This window comes from Lipotes vexillifer, unplaced genomic scaffold (genome assembly GCF_000442215.2).
Source record: "Lipotes vexillifer unplaced genomic scaffold, Lipotes_vexillifer_v1.1 scaffold184, whole genome shotgun sequence".
Classification (NCBI taxonomy): Eukaryota; Metazoa; Chordata; class Mammalia; order Artiodactyla; family Lipotidae; genus Lipotes; species Lipotes vexillifer.
The window spans coordinates 1,949,816-1,962,865 of record NW_006783561.1 but is presented as its reverse complement, the minus strand read 5'-3'; the positions used below and the strand labels follow the sequence as shown (position 1 = coordinate 1,962,865).

Below are 13,050 nucleotides of genomic sequence, written 5' to 3'. Positions count from 1 at the left end.
CAGCCTCTCTTTCCCTTCCCCACCACCAAGCCCAAGGGCTGCCCTGATGCAGTCTAAGAGAGGGATTGTCTGCACCCATATTGGACTTGGGTCTACATCTCCCAAGTGTAGGGATTCAGAGGTTTAGGGGTGCAGTTCTTAAGGGTAAGCGAGGCTGCCCCGTGGGGCCTCAGGCCCACTGAATGGATCAGAGGGGGTGTCAGAATGTGGCAGGAGGAAGAGGGGGCCGTAGGGAAGCATTTTCCCTTGTCACCACCTCTTCCAACCCGCCTGGTGGGCAGAGTGAGAAGCCTTCAGGAAGGGATGGGTAGGGAGCAGCATTCACACCCAACAGCAGAACAAGGAGGCCTTTGAAGCTTGAAAGTGCTGGAAAAATAAAGGGACATTATTCACCCAACAGGTGGGAAATAGTCCCACTAATGACTCTGTGGCACCTGACGTTTTCCAAGGTACCTTCCAAAAACCAGTTCACTTAATATTTATGACAGCCTGGGAAGGGGCTATTATTATTATCAGTCTCGCGTTATAGGTGAGAAACCAGATGGCCAGAAAGGTTCAGTGACATGCCCAGGGTCACACAGCTCGAATTTCCTGATCCCCAGTCTTTCCTACCAACCGGTGTGCCTCTCCAGCCCCAACTGGGGAACTGCTTGCCCCCAAGAGGATGTTCTTGCCTCATGTATAAAAGAATTAATTGATGTAAAGTGGAGTTCAACTCCCTATTGGAACATCATTTTCCAGGGCTAAATAAAGATGTTCCTAACTGCCCCTGGTAGCCCCATAAGGTGTGTGCTAAACCTTAGGAGGCCAGGAGACAGGGTGGGTGTAACAGAGAAGACAGGGAGACTTAGGGGGAAGAGCTAGGGGAGGAGGGGAAGGTCCAGGTAGAAGATACTTGCGGAATAAGGGGCCTCTGTCATTGACCGGGCAGGGAGTGGGAGAGTCAGGCTACACTTAAGATGGATGGATTTTATTAGTTTGAAGAGAGCTAACATGATCGACCTGGAAGTAGAGTTTCCCCTGCGGCCTCAGCGAGGGGTGCAGGCACCTGGCTGTCCCTGCCTCAGACCCCCGTTTGGCCCTCCATCCTGAGGCTGCTGGGGCTCGTGCCCAAGAGGCTGGCTCCCCAACTGCCGACTCACCTGCTCCCCAACTGTGCAGCAAACTTGCCAAGAAAGAGGTGTGGGTAACATCTCTGTTATGGTCCAGTTGCCATGGCAATAAATTGTCACTAATTAGTAGTGTGGTTACCATGGCAATTTTCTAGTAATTACAGGTTACAAGTGGTGCAAGGCTTCAACCCAACCCAATTAGTTAATTAGAAAGATTTAGAAATTTGTCCAAGAGGGAAATAACCTGCCTTGTAGAAAATGAAGGGAATGTGTCACAGCTTGGGAGCCAGAGGCAGAGAGGAAACTGGAGGACGCTGGAGCAGTGGCAGAAGGATGGAGTTGCATGGCAGCAAGTCCCGGAGCCCCACCTGGAATTGCTGGGGGCCCAGACAAGACCGAGGGTTTCTCACCAAAGCCTGATCCTGGGCTGGAGTCTGGCAGAACCAGGGCAGGGACAGCTGCCAGCAGCCACTCAGCAGCACTCTTTGAATGGGCAGAAGAGGTGCCCAGGTTGTAGCCCAGCACCCTCCCTGCTGGCTTAGGAAAAGAAAGGTGTTTGAAAGCCTCCCGCCCTGCCCCAGCCTGGGCTCTCCTAATGAAGGCGCGCTCCCGGGAGCATTGTGGATTCAGTGGCTCCACTTTCACGAGGCTTGAGCTCTCCTTGAGAGCTAATTAGATTACCTGGGAGAAATCCGGGGGCACAGGGCCCAGGATGTGTTAACGAGGAGCCCCACCAGGAGAACAATGACTGCGGCAATGCCATTTGCCCCACTTCGGCCCCAAAGCCGGACCCTGGTGGGCAAGCTCCACCTGCACAGGTGAGAAAGGCCCCATGATTTCCTCCAGGGACAAATCTCAGAGGATGGGAGGAGCCTGGGGACCAAAAGAACCTCCATCCCCAATTAGCACAGTGGAAACCTCTGCCCTGTCCAGAAGCGGGCTGGTGAGGGCACCTGGCTCAACATCACTCAGGTCTGCCCGAGTGCTCATTTACTTTTTAAAAATATCACATTCTGGTGCTCTAATAACTGCTCTCATTGTACCGAACAGCCCTTCAGAGCAGCACTTTCCAAACTTTACTGCACACATAAACCCCCCAGGGGTCCTGTTTGGGTGGGTGGGGACCTGAGATTCTGCATTTCTAACAAGCGCACAGGTGATACACCTTAGTAGCAAGGTTGTAGGATTCACAGATCTTTAACATCATTTGATCCTCTTATTTTTCTCACCTCATTTGATCCTCTCAAAAACCCTGAAATAGAAAAGGCAGGTCACGCTATCTGCATTTTTCAGATGAGAAAAACCGAGGCTAAACGGGTAACGTAAATTGCCCAAGGTCACACAACTTGTAAAACAGCCAAAAGCTGGGACTAGAATGCATGTCCTGCTTCTGGTCAGGCTGTTTTCTGCACCAGGAGTGCAGGCTGAGGGGAGGCTTTCAGGGCTCTATTTGAAACTCACTGGCTGGGGGTGGTTTGTTCAAGACACCTTAAGATTAGACTTGGTGACATGTCCACATTGATCTTGGGCATTTCAAACCCTAACGTACAGCTGGTTTTCTTTCTTTCCTTCTTAAAAAAATATACACCTTATTGGATTTTTTTCCTTTCAAGCTACAGAAGCAGTTCTTGTTACAATAAGCCAAACAATACAGACATTCCCAAAAAAGGCCAACATACTGTCTCTCCTTCCCTCCCTAAATCCTACCGCATCAGGGCAGCCAATGTGAACAGCTCGGAGTGTGGCCTTCCCCACTCTAGCCCCAAACTCAAAAACAAGTTTGCACAAACACGTATATTCAGAAGTATCATTTGTTTTCCTTTTTCTAAAAAATAAAAATAAGATCACACAACACCATTACGTGGCGAATTGCTTTTTCATTTAACAATATGTCATGGGCATTCCTCCAGGTCAATACACATGGATCTACACAGTCTCTTTAGTAGCTGCAGAATAGTCCGTCATATGGATGCACCGTAATCCATTCTGCATCGCTGTTGATGGACAGGCAGGTGCTCGCATTTGTTTCCTACATCAAGCAAAACAAAGTAAGCATCCCTGTACCTGTGGCTGGAACCTGTTTCTATAGGTCCTTAGAACAGGAACATACCCAGTCTCTAGACCAGCATATGTGTGATCAGGGTAAGGCTGGGGGCTGTCAGGGAATCTGTGACTTGATCAAAATGTTGCAGGTAGAGATGGGTTTAGGATTAGTGCAATTCAGCTACCAAAGGGAAGAGAAGGCTCTGCGTGGTGGCCTCTGTGTTCCTCAGCTCATGGAATCATTCCTTTGGCACAAAGTAACTCCATCTTGCTCCTCACTTGCCTCATCATCAGTGCAGTCACCCCACGTTGGTTTATGGAACCGTGAGCCCAGATCTGGGCTCCAGGAAGCATCTGGAATGTCAGAATCCGCCCCTCCCCACCCCCCACCCCTGCCTCTTCGGAGGCATCACCATAGCAGCGCCTCATGGGCCTCCGAGGCGGCCCCCATCCTCCACGCGGGCCTGGGGCTTTGCTTCTGCCGCTTAGTGAGAGTCGCTGTGCTCTCCCAGGCGGCCGGGGCGTAAGCGTGGGCCCCATCCTCAGCAGCAGTGCCTCAGATATCTTCTGCGACAACGAGAACGGGCCCAACTTCCTCTTCCACAACCAGGGGGACGGCACTTTCGTGGATGCTGCGGCCAGTGCTGGTGAGTAAAACAGCCTCTGTCCTGTGACCCCCACCACCCTACAGGGGACTCTGGTCTGCCCTGCTCCCTCCAGGTCCCACAGGCCCCAGGGAGAGCGGGACAAGTCGTCGTTGTCTGCACCGCACAGGGAAATGTTGTTTGTCACCTCTAATTCCACATCCCCATGGTTCAGGATGCAGGGGATGTTTGTGGCTGGGGAGACAGCATCTGGAACGCCTGACTGTTATCCATTCTCCAGCGACTGGGATTGGCCCGTGTCCCTCTGAGTCCTGCCTGTGTCTCTCAGCACTGGTTTCCACTCTAAGCTGCCTCTCTCCATTTCTTCTCCCCACATCCATCTGAAACATGCAACTCAAGCCAATAGCCATTTATTGAACCCGTGCTCAGTGCCAGGCTGGTGCTAAGATCTGGGGACGCTGACCTGAATAAGGCTAAGATCACCCTACCCCACTCCCCGCACCCGCCCACACAAGGCACTGACATTTTAGAGGAGGAAACAGACAAATGAACGAATAGCTATAATATGAAGCAGAATAAAATCTACACAAAATAGTACTCCAGGCTCCCAGCTCTGCTCCCCTTCCTCCCTTTGTGTTCATCCATCATCTGCCTCAGGACCTTTGCACCTGCCAATCCTCTCCGCCTGAAGTGCCCTCTCCCCCTTCTCTATCCGCAAAACTTCTATTTATCCTTCAACACTCAGCTTAGATGTTATCTGTGAAGCCTTTCCTGCCTCTTTCTGTGCCACCTGGCAGAGATTGGCACTCCCTCCTCTGTATTCCCACTGGCTTTGCATGTGCCACTCACTCAGGCTCCTACATCACTATAATAATCTGTGTCTGCAAGGACTGGGACACATAATAAAAGTATGTGGATGTAATCAGTCTGCCCTTCAACCACTTCTCCCCCTCCACTTCCTCCGCACCTTGCCAAGGAATGGGAGGTTTGATTTCTCCTTCTTGGTGGCGTAGGGACGAGCTCCGGCCTCCGGAAGAAGAGGTGAGCGGGGATGTAGACACATAGGTCCAAGGTCCTACAAGCGCCAGCTGGTGCTGACAGCTAGCATCCAATTCCTGAGCAGGTACCAATCCATTCTCTGTGACTTACAAGTACCTGCCCTTCCAGCACTCTGCCCGGGAGTTCCCATTTTGAACGCCCCACAAATGCACTCTTGCAGCCAGTCAGCTCCCCTGTTCTTCCCGGGCAAAGCTAAAGATGGAGGCAGCTCCCCGGCCTGTCCTCCCATGCAACTCACCTGTTAAACGCTCCAGCAGCAAATTTTCTCATTGCTGAAAAATCATAAAATAAAGAGGAGGTGGTGGTGGAGAAAACCTAGAGGATTTGATAAGGTGTTAAAGAGACGGAAGCAGAGGTGAGCGAGCAAGTTGGAGTAGGAGAAGGTATCAGACGGGAGGAGAGAGGAAAGGTGCTATGCCCGTAATTGAAAGTCAGAGTGATTGCAGGGGTTTAACGAGACATGTCAAGAGGTCATTCATCACCCAAACAGATGCTGCTGTGAAGTGCAGCCTGGCACCGATTATTCTCGTGAAAGGGAACCAACTCCTTGTCAAGGTGCCTCATAGATAGGAGAGAAATGGGCCAACACGGAAGGCCACCGACATTCGGGCTGGGGAGTTTTGCAGAGAATTAATGGGGTATTTCATCCTAGAGGTTGGAGGCTGCCGCCATGCCTTTGCAAACCCTCTTTCTCCAGCCTGGGTCTCCCTGCCTCTACTCCCCCACCCCCACCCATCCTCCCCTCCCCCAAGGGGATGCCCAACCCCCAAGGTTCTCAGGGGGGCCCCACCTTGCGTTCTGCTGGCCCCTATCCTCAGGATCTCCATATCTGCAGCTGGCAAGAGCTCACTGTGTCCTGGGTCTGTGATCCCCATCCCCCATCATATTGTCCTATCACCTGCCATCTCTGAGGGCCTAATGACCAATGGCAGTTTGTCCTCCAGAAGACTCAGCATGGGTATTTAGAGCCAGCCTCCACTGCCTGTCAGCTCTGCACTTGACCTGAAGGATCATGTCTGCCTTGGGCAACTAGGAGGTCAGGCCATCCCTCTGGGCAAAGCCACCCTCCATCCTCCCCCAGGATCAGCTCAGTCCCACTGACCACTGGTAGATGCAGGGACAGCACAAACAGGTGACACTGGACCCGCAAGCTTTCTTTCCAGATCTCATAAGGCACACTGTGCGTTTCTTAGCCATGGTGCTGTATTTTCTCTGCTGTCACCGAAGTCCCTGGTCGCCTTCTGTCAAATTATTTATGTCTCTTCATTCATTCAGCAAGTATTTACAGAAAAATACCCGGTCACCACAAGCACTGAGATAGACTCTGTGGGAACACAGGTGAACAAGCAGACCTCATGGAGTGTAAGGTCTAGTAGGAAAACTGGACCCCACAAAGGAACATAACTGCACGTGTGATCAGCTCAATGGAGGAGAATGGGAGGCTGTCAGGATGAATAGCAGGGTGGGTGGGAGGGGCTTATTTTCATGGGCGTGGTCAGGGAAGGCTTCCTTGAGGAGGTGACATTACAGCTGGGAGCAGAAGAAAAACAAGGAGCCAAGTAACCAAGAGCCTTGGCAAGAGCGTTCCAGAAGGAGAGACCAGCTTGAGCAAAAGCCCAGAAGCTGGAAAGAGCTTGGGTCATTTGAGAACTGAAAGGAACCCCGGTGGCCGGTGCGTATGCGGAAGGGGTTAGAGTGGTACCAGTTAAAGACCAGATAAGGTAGGCGGGGCCTTGTGCTCCCCGGGCAGGAATTTGAACTTGACCCAAGAGTACTGGGGAAGCACTGAAGTTTGAGCAAAAGAGTGATGATCAACTTAATGTATCCCAGTGTCAGGGGTGGCTGGGGAGGGCTTTAGTCCTCCAGAATCTCCACAAGTCTCCTTCCCCCAACCCATGCTGCCCCCAAAACGAGTAAAAATAGTACTTTCTGGGCAAGTGCAGCTTGAAGGCAAGTCTCTGGTTCTCTCTGCCACCAGGTGGCTGCCCACCTTCTGCCCCTGTGGAGAGATCGGGACAGGATGAGGCCCACCCTCCCTTGCTGCTCTTCACGGGGCCCTGGCAAGGTGAGTGTTTGTGGAGCCTGCAGGGGGCGCTGCCCTGAGGGCACCTGCCTTTCCTCCCCAGGTGTGGATGACCCCCACCAGCACGGGCGAGGTGTCGCCCTGGCTGACTTCAACCGTGATGGCAAAGTGGACATCGTCTATGGCAACTGGAATGGCCCCCACCGCCTCTATCTGCAGATGAGCGCCCATGGGAAGGTGCACTTTCGGGTAAGAAGGAGCCTCTGCCTCGCTCCCCTGCTTTGTCATCTTGGGGATGCAGTCCCGCCTGTGCCTCCCACCAGGCTGAGTAGGGGCTTGTGGCTCTGCAGAGCCTGGGGGCAGGGTGGCCACAAGGAAGGTAACATCTGGGGGACGATGGGCTCCTGCCTGGGCTGCTGTGATGTCTGTAGTGCCCAGAGCACGGTCATTGGCAGAGGAGAGAGAGCAGCCTCGCAAGGTGCGCGGCAGCAGTGCAAAGGCCCAGTGAGGTGGGCTTCACTCTCTGGATTGGGAGCATTTTTCCCATAGCCTGGGCCTGAGCTTTTCAAATTGAGCCTCAGGCCAAGGGCACAGTGGGGCTGGTGGGACAGGGGAGGTTGAGGCCACAGAGCTCCCAACAGTTGCCCCTTCTGGACAAATGGCAGGTGGGGGACAAGGTAACCTTGAACCCCTCTCTGTGCCCCGTCCCTGAGCTATCAACAGTCTGTGACACCAAGAATTCTTCAGAAAGACTGTTTGGTGACAGTAAGGGATGTACCACCAGCCTAATGAGCTTGAGTCTGGGCCTTTCTCAGGAGGGTAATGGAGAGCATGGGATGGTTAGAGCTGACCTCCAGGAGTCAGGGTGCTTCTGGAGGTACCTGGTCTTGCCAAAAGCCCCCAAGGAAACAAGAAAGTGGCGTCATTTGCCAGAAGCTTGATGGTCCCAAGGGAGTCACCAGGGACCTTCTGTCTGGGGGACTGCCACAAGCCCCTCCCCTGTAGGCAGCCACCTTGGGGTGCTCAGGGCCAGCCACTCATTCCCTGCAGAGGCTTGAGACCTAGGCTCTCTGGGTGAAAAAGAGGTACATCCTGAACACAGAGCAGCTGCTCCTGGGATCCTGGATGATTTCCATCTTTATTCAGCTTTTTCTTCTAACCCAGGTTCTCAACCAGGGGTGATTTTGTCCCTACCCCAGGACATTTGACAATATCTGAGGACATGCTTGGTTGTCACAAATGGGATAGAAGATGCTACTGGCATCTAGTGTGCAGAGGACAGACGTGCTGCTAAACATCCTACAATGCACCGGCTGGAATAATCCAGCCCCAAATGTCAACTAACTCTTCTGATAGCCCAGCCCCAGAGCTCACAGGAGCAATAATAATAATAATAATAATAATAATAATAATAATAATAATAGAGACCCCATTTATCAAGTGCCTTCTGTGTGCCAGAAACTGTGCTAAGCATCTTACATACATTATCTTGGAAGCCCAGGCATCCAGTGGGGCAACCCCAAGGGGCCTATGTAGGTTTCCGTTAGAATAATAACAACTTTGAGATCCTGAGGTCTCTTTGTTACCAGCTCTCAAGGCCCTCTTCAGCCCACCCTGGACAGCAGGCCAGGCTCCCAATCAACTTCATCACTGCGTTGTTGGGGACAGCCTATTCCCCTGGGCAACCCAGAGTGGGCAGCTCATTCCTGTGGCCAGGGGAGAGGGCCTGAAGTAGGAGGCCCAGGGGCAGGGGCAGGGCAGAGGACCACTCCCAGAAACCCCAGCTGTGCCCTTCCCAATTCTCCCCACATGGACCCTGGGACTTAGACAGGCTCCTGGGTCTTTAAGGGACAAACCCACCCGGTATGGATATTCTGCTGAGAAACAAAAGGTCGCCCTCCATAGCTCTTCCATTTCAAAGGCAAATTCCATAGGTGGGACACTTTGCCAGGTCCACCAAGGCCCTCTCAGCACTTTGAAGTCCCTTCTGGGCTGTCCTGGGTCTGGGGTCTCCTCGTGAGCCCTGGGCAGAGGTATCTGATACTGCAACCCCCCAAGGCAAATGTCTCAAAAAAAAAAAAAAATCAAAAGACTCCCAAGAAACAAAGTAAGGTAATAAAGGCGGCAAAAACACAGCTAAAGGCCACCTCTGCCACCTTTCATGAGGCTGATATGGGCAAGGCCAGGACAGACTGCCAGGGATCCATCTGGTGCCCACTCTGTGCCAAGCGCTTTACATGCAGTGCTCACAACCTGGGCAGCTATTATTTATCCCCGTGTTACCAATGAGGAAGGTGAGATCTGAGCCGTTAAGTAACCTGCCTGAGACCACACAGCTAGTCTGCAGAGAAGCCTGGATTTAAATGCACAGCACTGCCCAGTGCCCTGCCAGCCTCCGCCTCTCACTGCGGAGGACGAAGGGCACGTACTAGGAAGGGCATAGCGTCTGGAATCAGAGCCCTGGCGATGGCCCCCACTCATTAGCTATGACAGTGGGCAATCCCCCTTCCTCTCCAGGACTCAGTTACCTCACCTGTAAAATGGGAGTGCTCACATCAGCCCTGCCTCAAGTGACTGATGGGAGGGCCCCATGTGGTCCGGACCAGGGAACAGCAAGGTGCTTCACCGGTGTGAATTAGAACTGTTCCTCTTACCTCCTTGTTCTCCTACAAGCAGCCTGAAGTTTATGTGATCCTAAACACAGCATACCTAGGGCCCTTACAGGGAAGGTGATAGAGGACATGCTAGGTCAGGCTTTTATCTTTGCGCGCACGCGCACACACGGGGGTGGGGAGAGTTGGCCTCTAGGCCACCCCCATTGCCCCACGCATCTGTCCGCTGACCTGCAGCCCTCTCTCCTCCCAGGACATCGCCTCACCCAAGTTCTCCATGCCCTCGCCTGTCCGCACAGTCATCGCTGCCGACTTTGACAATGACCAGGAGCTGGAGGTCTTCTTCAACAACTTTGCGCACCGCAGCTCCTCCGCCAACCGCCTCTTCCGGTAGATGCTTCAGCCTGGCTCGTGGCTACTCAGCCTTCGTGGGTGGGGGTCAGGGAGGAAGGCTTAGGACTCAAAAGAGGAGCTCCAAGGGGAAGAAGGAGGAAGGTCCCCTGATGAAGGAGCATTAGAAGCTGGAAGGACAGGGATTGAGCAAGAGGCTGAGAGAATGCGGGGTGGAAAGGTGAGGCGGGGAATCCTGGGCCTCCTGCTGTTGGGGAGGAAATGGTCAGGGGGACGTGCACAACATGTGCCTAGAAGCCAGGCTCCACTCTACCACCCAAAGGGGTTCCAGGGCCAAATCTGTTTGGGTGCATCTGGATGAAGCAAAGACAGGCAGGTGTATTGCCTACAGGACTTCTCAGAGCCTTTAACGTGACCATGAGTATTTTTACTTTCCAAGAGGTGAACGGAGTATATTCCAAATAGATTTCAGTACAAGATTCTTCTTTCAGAGATTTTTCTCTTGGGATTGGTGCTCTGCTAAACATCCTTTGGGAAATGCTGAATGAGACAATTAATGGTAGATGAGGGAATGGTAGAAAAGAATGGAGGCAACTGAGCACTGCGTGCAGGGAGGAAACGTTCGATTTTTCTCTAATTGGGGTCCAGAGAGCATTGGCGTCAGAACCACCCAGAGTGTTTATTTAAAGTACAGAATCCCTGGGCCCACCCTGGATCTACTGAATCAGAATCTCAGGGGCTGAGGCCCAGGAATCTGTCTTTTTAACACGTACACTAGGCATCAGGTGCTTCTTATCACACCAGCGTTTGAGAACTGCCGTTGGGGAACAAACCTCAGGACACATGCGGCCCTGGTTCCTGGCCTAAAACATGCTAATGGGCCTCAGCACCAGGTGGCAAGAGGAGGGTGAGCCAGGGGCCTTGGATGCAGGAAATGGGCCAGATCAGCTGCTCAGTTCCCCAAGGCCCCCATCCCTTCCCCCAGAAGGGCCCTCAACTATTAATAAAAGGCGAGAGCTGTGACTAAGCGTGTTTTAAAATATAATTATTAACAAAGCATCAATCCCGACCGCTGTAATCACGCCCTGAAGGCACCAGATTTGCTAATTAGGTGCCTTTTCGCAAAACGCTTTTTCACAACTTCCAGATTAATTGCGGAAGATCAATTGCTCGTTAACAGAGACACTGCTTTCCTTCTCTGGCTAATAAAGTGTCACTCGCCAGGGCCCGGAGCACCAAGGAGTCTCTGTGGCCCGAGCACCCAGGCACCTCCTCTGCCTGTCTGGCCTCTGTCAAACCTCCCAGCTTCCCTCCCGCCACCCCAAGGGCAGGCTGGCCCCGGGCTCTCTGCGGACAGGGTCACCACATGGTCACCCTATGGGTTAGTGTGTTTGTTTCCGCACAGCGTCAGTGGAAGCCACTTCCCAGTTCCATGGCTGTGCCCCGAGTCCCTGTGGCAGATGGCTGGGTCTGGAGCTCGCGGCAGAGAGTGTAGGGGCTACAGCTGGGGCCACCACTCAGCTGGCAACTCTGGAAGTTGAGCCCCTACCTGCCCCATACCAAGTGGGTCTGTCACGTGCCACCGAAGGAAACATGGTGGGCTCCTTGTAGGAGTCACCAGGGATGCAAAGCCTCGGTGTGTGTGAGTCTGCCCGCCCTTCAGTGATGCCTGGGAAACCAGGGAACTCATCACCCACTCCAGGTGCTTAAGAAGAATGCAGAGGCCCTGTTAACAGTGGCGGGATGACAGGCATGAGCAGGGACTGTCCCAGGCCAGGCAGGATGTGTGTGGTAACACCACTTACACCTCTAAACGCGCGTTGGTCTGGTCCCATGGCTCCACCCTGCACACTCCCTCCTCTCTAGCTGCCGCCCTGTGTCCAGTCCTACAGAGCAAGCTGTTGAAAATGCAAATCTGACCACACCCCTCTTCCACTTAAACCCCTTAGAAGCTCCCCACTGCCTTCTCTTTGATACATCCCACAGGCTGGCTTTGTCCCCAGCCTTGTCACTCTCCACTCCCCAGTTTACACCTAAGCACCAGACACCCCAAGCTTTCAGTTCTGGGCTGCACCAGGCCTGGACCCCTCAGGCTGCCCACACCATCTGCCTCTCTCTCGCTTCTGAGTGACACAGACTCACTCATCATTCTGGTTTCAGCTTTGTTGACCCTTCCTCCGAGAAGCCTGCCCTGGTTGCCCAAATCTGGGTGAGTTTGCCCAGCTCTGCCCTGGAACTTCTGGGCTTTAGCCTTAGAAACCCCTAACTCCATTGTCACCTGAACCCAGGGATGTCTCTGCCCAGCCGTGACAGAGGTTGCAGGACATGAATGGTTGAAGGGACTGTGGATGCAAGCAGGCTGAGGCAGACACACACCTCCGGCAGGTGTGCACACACACAAAAGCACTGCCGGGCATGCTGCTCACTGCCCAGACTGCACACGTGGATGTGCTCAGCACAGACGCCCCACGCAGACAGAGGACACCTCCCAGGACATGTGCTCAACCCTGCAGACACCTTGCAGTTCTGCCAGCACCCTCTGCCATCCAGCCATCAGAAGCTCTAGCTCAGAGGACCCTGGCTCCCTCCTGAAAGAAAGCATAGGCCACAGCACAGCCCTCTGGTGACTGTGATTTAAGTGACAGCCCCACCTGCAACGTAAGGGGAGAGCGATACAGATCCTTCCTGGTCCTTTCTCCCCACCCCAGCCCCAAGATTGCTCCACACAGCCAGGACAGAGCGCCCAAGGCTGCGAGAATCTACCCAGTGAGAAAAATCAGAGAGGAAAGCTCAAAGCCATCATCAGCGTTCAGCTCAATGTGCAGAAAGAACAGGACTTTCACAGTGGACTTTTCTACAGCAAATATTATCATGATTCAGAGTTCAAAACAGACAAAGCCCTAGCAATCCAAAGGGACCCTTTCTTCCCTTTTGTCTCTGGATTCCTCCATGCACCCCACGGACATGTCTGGAGCTTCCTGAGAGCCAGGCAGTGTGTTAGATGCTGCGGGAGATGCAAAGAAGGGTAATAATACATGGTCCCAGGCTGCAAAGAGTTCGCAGTCTAACTGAGGAGATAAGATGCATTCATGTAGAGCTTCAACACAAGGCAGAAAGTGATAAAGGCCAGGAAAGTGAGAGAGGCAGAGCAGGAAGGCATTGCCTCTAGCAGGACGATCAGGGAGGGCTTAGAGGAGGTGGCACCAGAGTAGGGGTGGAACCCTGCGTAGCATTCAGAACTCAGA

At 53.1% G+C, this 13,050-nt stretch overlaps 1 protein-coding gene across 2 annotated transcripts in view; it reads left to right on the top strand.

Annotated features, from left to right (window-relative positions):
* The window catches only part of CRTAC1 (cartilage acidic protein 1), a 136,611-nt gene that overhangs the window by 107,326 nt on the left and 16,235 nt on the right, over window positions 1-13,050 (top strand). For both annotated transcript variants that reach the window (XM_007456231.1, XM_007456230.1), the window contains exons 6-8: window positions 3,668-3,802; window positions 6,946-7,091; window positions 9,708-9,844. In XM_007456231.1, coding sequence (XP_007456293.1) covers window positions 3,668-3,802; window positions 6,946-7,091; window positions 9,708-9,844 — 418 coding nt within the window. The remainder of the gene's footprint in view (window positions 1-3,667; window positions 3,803-6,945; window positions 7,092-9,707; window positions 9,845-13,050) is intronic.